Source organism: Condylura cristata, unplaced genomic scaffold, assembly GCF_000260355.1.
Source record: "Condylura cristata isolate star-nosed mole 26May11 unplaced genomic scaffold, ConCri1.0 scaffold00007, whole genome shotgun sequence".
Taxonomy (NCBI): Eukaryota; Metazoa; Chordata; class Mammalia; order Eulipotyphla; family Talpidae; genus Condylura; species Condylura cristata.
The window spans coordinates 35,742,860-35,749,609 of record NW_004567108.1 but is presented as its reverse complement, the minus strand read 5'-3'; the positions used below and the strand labels follow the sequence as shown (position 1 = coordinate 35,749,609).

Here is a 6,750-nt window from a genome sequence, read left to right as displayed (position 1 = left end):
ACAGCTGCACAACTGTCCAGTGGGCTAGTTTGAGTGGTCTTCTCGAAGGTTACTCCCTGGACCTTGCTACGCGATTTGCTGAGACGTCTCCAGGTTTGAACTAGCCTGTCTTGAGCCCTCCCTGCCTGACTGCTTATCTGTGGGTGCTTCCATAATGAAGCCACCTGAAACTTCCTCCCTCCCTCCCTTTCCCTTCTCATCTAAAGCACATTGTGGGCGCTCCCCATTCCAGCCTCCCCCACACCCCCTCATCCCCGCTGGCCCTTGGGGCAGTAGCTCACTCCAGTTATTCTGGTGATTAAACCCTGATGCAGACGTACCTGCACCTGAATCTCTTGCCACGTAATTTTCATCATCTTGGGAACAGATGTGCCAAGGTGGCACCCCAGGTAGAAATGCCTATAATTGTACACACCTGTTGACAGAGCGATGCCCTGGCCAAACAGCTACACAGTTAGGTATTTTCTTCCTCTTTTTCTTTATTTTCATTTATGGTTAAGACTACAAGACTGTACTTGCAGGTTTGCTAACTTACAAACATGCTCAAACTGTTACATTCTAGAAGAGTGGGGTTTGAGGAGGAGATAAAACTCACTTATAAAGGTTACCTTCCTTCCTTTCAAAGGAACTGATTATGGTTGAACAACCAGCACTTGTGACCTGCTATGACTGGGGGGTGGAGTGTTCTGTTTTACTGAATGTGTTGCTGTTTCCCCATCTGTTTATTTTGAACAAGCATTTGCTCCCAGAGTTTGCTGGCCTGCCCTGGGCACTGGTCAGCCTGCTGCCAACATGCCCAGCCCGCTGGAGATTGCCATGGACACCATGATTAGAACCTTCCACCAGTACTCTTCTAAGGAAGGGGACCAGTTCAAGCTCAACAAGGGGGAGCTGAAAATGCTCCTGCAGCGAGAGCTGCCAGAATTCCTCTTGGTGAGTTGGGGTTCTGCCTGCTTTGCTGCCTTGCTGGTGGGTGGGGAGGCCCAGGGCGCAGGCAGCCTCAGCACGCATAGGTGCTGTGAGTCTGTCACACATAGTACTATATGCACCATCATGCAAAATACAGGGGAAGCAAACACAGGGACCCCAGTTTTCCATGTATATGGGCAGCAGGCATTTTCCATGGTTCCTATGTTAGGGTTTTGAAGTGTAACTGCATTTGAGGCTTTCGACAACTCAGCACCCTGGTGTGGCAATCCAAGTTTGAGCTAGTGATAATTAGTGAGGGTACTTATACCTGAAATTTTGTCTAGCTGTCTGTCTGTAAAATATGTATTGTGCATTTGGCCAGAATTGAAGTCTGGGGTACTTTATGCCACGGTGGGAAATTTTCTAGCAAGTGGCACATGCTTAATTTCATCAGCCAAGCACAAACTGATTGAAATTGACAGAAAGAGTGTGTCTGGCCAGTGACGAACTGGGCAGCAAACAGGATGGCATCCCAAAATAGCCAAGAGTTCGATAAATCGACACATGAAAACTCACAATGGCGCCTTTGAGGTCTGCTCTGCCGTTCATGGAGCAGCCTTGAACTTCAGTAGACTTTAACAGTGGGCTTTACCCTCCCCAATGTTGTTCTGTTCAAACCCAGTGTTAATACTGTGGTGATGTAACTACAACCTTTTCTCTCCACCTTTTATGGGAAAAGCATAATGTAAAAACTTTTACACAGTAGTTCTTCATCATAACCTTGATAGTGATTTTGTGAATCCCCAGGAACTTTTTATTTTCCCCCAAATCTAGTTTGGAAATGTCTAGGATAAAAGGCTCAGAACATCGAACTTGGCACATTGATTTATTCAAGTGAAATTTGTAATTGTTTTTGCTCAAATTGATCTTCATCAATTCAGTTTAAGTTTCCAGCCTTTTACTGGCTGCCAGCTAATGAGAGAGCAACGGGGAATACCTGGAGGAAATGAATCACTTTTACAATCCTTTCTCATCAACAACTTACATAGGTGAGGTGGATGCTCATAGTTCCACTCTTCTGAACCCTCATCTTTACTTTCTATCCTCCAAATTTGTGTGGGCCCTTGACCTGTGATGTAAACTCGAGTTTAGCATCAGTAGTTCACCTGAATGAGCTCCCGCTTGCTTGCTTCTTAGGATTCAGCTAGGAATAGATGGTCCTGGAATTGTTTAGAATTTGTGCCTGGTTCAAACCCACCTGCAAACAGTCTCTTCAAAGTTGTCCTTGACACAAAATGATGTAAAAATTAACTATTATATATATATATGTATATATATACATATATATGTATATGTATATATATATATATATATATATAAGTTGCCCTTAAATGCTAAAAATGGAAATAAAAACTTTTAGGTAAACAAATGGAAGATTTCAGGTGTCCTAATGAACCTCAAGGCCTGGGAGTTAGACATTTTCTTTTTCCTTTTAGTGCCAAAAGGATCCCCAGATGGTTGATAAGATAATGCAGGACCTGGATGCCAATAAGGACAATGAAGTGGATTTTAATGAATTTGTGGTCATGGTGGCAGCTCTGACAGTTGCTTCTAATGATTATTTTGTAGAACAATTGAAGAAAAAAGGAAAGTAGTCAGGTAATCTAAAGGCAGAAGTGTCCTCCAAAAATTTACTGTTCCTCTGTACCCTCCTGCTTGATAGTTGCAGTAAGGCTAGCTACAGACATAATAGACATATCCTTACTTGCTAGTATTAAGGTATACCTTCATATTTTGACTTCAAACATCTTATATACCTTACTAGAAAATTTCCCTCATTGTATACATGATACGTTATATACATGATTTTTGTCTGTCAAAATGAAAGCATCTGAAAAACTTAACTACTTTCAAATGAGATGAGGACTCAGTAAATTTCTGACATTCATCTTCCTCAAATTGTTCTAGAAATTCTTCTTAATAAGATTAAGTGACTCTCCTACCCTCTTATGATTCTGCTCCACATAGAAGAAGCTGGGAAGGTCTATATGCAGAAAGGCTGTTAAGTAGAAGAAAGTGCTGACTTTTTCATGAGGTCAGGGAGGGGCTGGGTGCTCAAGCCCCTGCAGTGGAAGCCAGCAACACCCTTTGGGCACTGGTGTATAAATACCCACCTTTGCCCCTTGGTTCATGTCCTTTCCCAGTGCTTTCTCTGGGGTTAGTCTTTAGTCACCCCTGGGGAGACTGGCCCAAATGTACCTTCTCCATGCTCATTTCCTGGCCTGGCCTGATGTGGTTGCTCACATCACAGACAACCTTACATGTCCTATACCCCAATAAAGGACTTGCATGCAAATACTTGTCTAAAGGTCTGCTTGGGGAGGGTGCAGTAATGCCTCTGGAGTAATGAAGAATGGGGGCAGTGTCATTATATGTCTACCTTTGAACACTTCCCTCACTACTGTTTTGAGAAAACACTACAGAGAGGGCAATGTAAAAGAGAGAGACCAATGGAGAGAGACCAATGGCTGTGGCTTGGGTGTGAGAAGTTTCTAGCTTAGGCCAAGGCAGGAGAAATGAAAAGAGGGGCAGCTGAAGCTGTTATGTGTCTCAGGGGTGGGGCTGAAAGGATTTGCCAATCAATGGTGATAGAGGGTGGGAAAGGGGAGCACTGGGGACAGGTGGGCAGGTACTGCTACCGCCTACGAGATTCCTGTCTACCTCTCTGCTGAACATCAGAACCCTGTTGTGTGCAAGGTAGCAGAGTGCCCACTTAAAAAGTGATCTTCCTCAAAATGCAGAGGGCCAACAAGCATATGAAAAAATGTTCAACATCACTTGTAATAAGGGAGATGCAAATTAAAACCACAATAAGATACCACCTCCCCCCAGTGAGAATGGCACATCTTCAAACAACTAGCACCAACAAATGTTGGCGAGGATGTGGAGAAAAAGGAACTCTCCTGCACTGCTGGTGGGAATGCAAACTAGTACAATCACTATGGAAAACTGTTTGGAGGTTCCTCAAACTGCTAAACATGGAGCTTGTGGAGAAAAAGGAACTCTCCTGCACTGCTGGTGGGAATGCAAACTACTACAACCACTATGGAAGTTTGGAGGTTCCTCAAACTGCTAAACATGGAGCTTCCCTATGACCCAGCAATCCCACTCCTAGGTATCTACCCAAAAGACACAAAAACACTGATTGAAAAAGATACTTGTACCCCCATGTTTATTGCTGCTTTATTTACAATTGGAAAAACATGGAAGCAGCCCAAATGCCCAAAAGTAGATGACTGGATTAGAAAGATGTGGTACATATATACAATGGAATATTACTCAGCAACCAAAAAAGAGAAACACATGTCTTTTGCAGCAACTTGGATGGAGCTGGAAAAGATCATGCTTAGTGAGATAAGCCAGAAAGAGAAAGAAAAATACCGGATGGTTTCACTCATAGCAGGAGTATAATGGACCAGGCGAGAAAATAACAAAAATAATGAACAACCATAGACCAGAGACATTCTGTGGGGGTAGAGTGGGGAATGGGATCAAAAACGGGGGAGGGGAAGGGAGGGAAATGCACGAGACTATGGTGGTGGTACATGGGTGACTCGGTGATGGGAAACCCATGGGGATTACAATTGAGATGGAAAAAAATATACAAAATGATGTAAAAATAAATTATCATATTATTAAAAAAATTAATAATTCTCAGCCTCCCTTGCAACTGAGGTGGAGCTTGTAACTTAGTTCGGACAATGAGAGATGAGTAGGGGTCTGTGAGGAGGGCCTTCCAGCCTGTACCTGTCTTCTGTTTCTTTCCACTGGAGCGTGGATGTGAGCCTAGAGGTGGATCTGTCATCTCCCGACCAGAAGGACGTGAAGAAACCAGACAGAAGGAACCAAGGACATTGTTGGCATTGAAGAGTCACCACACAGCTCTATCTCCTGCCTCTGGTCCTCTCATCATGTGAGATGATGAGCAGTTACGCTGGATTCTGTTACGTGCAGCCAAACACAAGCTCTAGTATTTAGATCTTGGTCAAACAAATGATGCAGCTTATTAAATGGGACAGATTGGAGGAGGAACAGCTTTGGTGTGGAGATGTTGAGGGAATTTATAGTTCTGTCTGAAGTGGCTGTTGGACATCCAAGCAGAGATATAGGAGTATATGATCTAGTCCAGAGCTCAGGGTAAAGAGGGGACTAAAGATGCCGGTCTGGGGGACACAGACACCAAGTATTAGTCACAGGACTGGAGAGATCACGTAAGATGAGAATGTGGCTAAGGAAGAAAGTTCCACTGTTACTTATAGGGAGAAAGAAGAGTCAGCAAAGGTTATGCCAGGGAGAAAAACCAGGAAAGCTTGGTGCTCCGAGGCCAAAGAAAGAATTTGAAGGAAAGAAGGCCAAATCCACTGAGAAGAGGAATTAGAAGAAAATGTGGAACTGGCCCTCAGATGTGAGGAAGAGAGCTTTGGTGATATCAGTCAGCCTGAGGAGAGGGACTTTGTTGATGGAGTAAATATCCTGTCTGGCAAATAATGGGTACTCTTAATACTTGTTTAATAAATACAAATGAAAGAACCTGCCAATTGTTGATTTCCCAGAGCAGAGACCTGACATTTTTTTCTTTAAAAAGAATAACCATTTTAAAAATAGTTGATTTTTCACATCATTTTGTGCCTTTTTCCATCTCAATTGTTAATCCCCTTGGGCTTCCCATCACCAAATCACCTGTGTGCCATCACCATAGTCCAGTGCACTCTCCTCCCTCATTTTTTATTCCATTCCCCACTCCACCCCCATAAATTGTCTCTGGTATATAGTTCATTATTATTATTATTATTTCCTCCCTGGTCCTTTATACTCCTGCCACGAGTGAAACTGTGAAACCATCCGATATTTTTCCTTTTCTTATTTCACTAAGCATGATCCTTCCAGCTCCATCCATGTTGCTGCAAAAGGCATGAGTTTATCTTTTTTGGCTGCTGAGTAATATTCCATTGCGTGTATGTACCACATCTTTTTCATCCAATCATAAATAGAATAACAATTTTTGTCTCCTTCAAGTCAACTCTTAGTAGATAGGACAAGGAGAATTTAGAGGTGAGAACATTCAAGAGAAGAAATGTATCCCCTCGGCACTTACTACTGTTTCTCAAGAGTTGCAAGGAGAAATGAGAAGAAAAACATGAAACACATCCCAGAGATGCTTAAGTATTTTGTTATGAGATGGCACGTACTCAAGTGAAAGAACATCACAACATTTCTCAGTGGTCTGGGAACATGTCTATTTAATATAGCCCAATTTTACTTATTTTGAAATTAGATATTAAGTCTAACATTTCCCTCATGTTCTATTCTAGGAAAGACATTTTCAAATTAGAGAAATAAATGGGAAAACAATGTTCACTTCACAGTATTTGTAAAAATCCATCGAAAGTGAGCACAAAATAATTTATGTGCCAAATTAAAGTTGAAATGAGTAAGAATTAGATGATGTGCAAAAAGCTTTTATCTAGTAAAAAAAAGACTTTGTTGTTGTGTTAGGTATGTACCATATATACGTAGGAGGCAAAATTGGTTATTTTGCCCACCCAGAGGCCCTGGTCTTTCCACTTTCCAGAGTATAACTCAATTTCAAGCAACTTTTTTTTTTATGCTTTCTTTCTTTTTTCTTTTTTCAATTACAAGCAACTTTTAAGGGTTCCCTCTGATTCAGCACTCTGACATTTAACATTCTTAGTATGGTTATTGGTAAAAAAGTGTGGCTGTGAGAGGCAACAGCTTAGGTCTGCTTAGGGGTGGTTGTACAAATAGCTAGAAAGCATTAGT

The 6,750-nt window shown here is 42.1% G+C and overlaps 1 protein-coding gene across 1 annotated transcript; it reads left to right on the top strand.

Moving 5' to 3' along the window:
- Positions 1–754: 754 nt before the first annotated feature.
- On the top strand, positions 755–2,564 carry S100Z (S100 calcium binding protein Z). Its single transcript, XM_004678197.1, has 2 exons — positions 755–933; positions 2,406–2,564. Exons 1-2 carry the CDS (start codon positions 793–795, stop codon positions 2,562–2,564), a joined length of 300 nt encoding a protein of 99 aa, XP_004678254.1. The 5' UTR covers positions 755–792.
- The last annotated feature ends 4,186 nt before the right edge of the window (positions 2,565–6,750 follow it).

Bases quoted from the DNA above. Each gene is read 5' to 3' on its own strand.
- S100Z (XM_004678197.1), top strand. From the start codon at position 793: ATGCCCAGCCCGCTGGAGATTGCCATGGACACCATGATTAGAACCTTC. The intron at 934-2,405 runs GTGAGTTGGGGT...TTTTCCTTTTAG, and splicing joins AGCTGCCAGAATTCCTCTTG to TGCCAAAAGGATCCCCAGAT.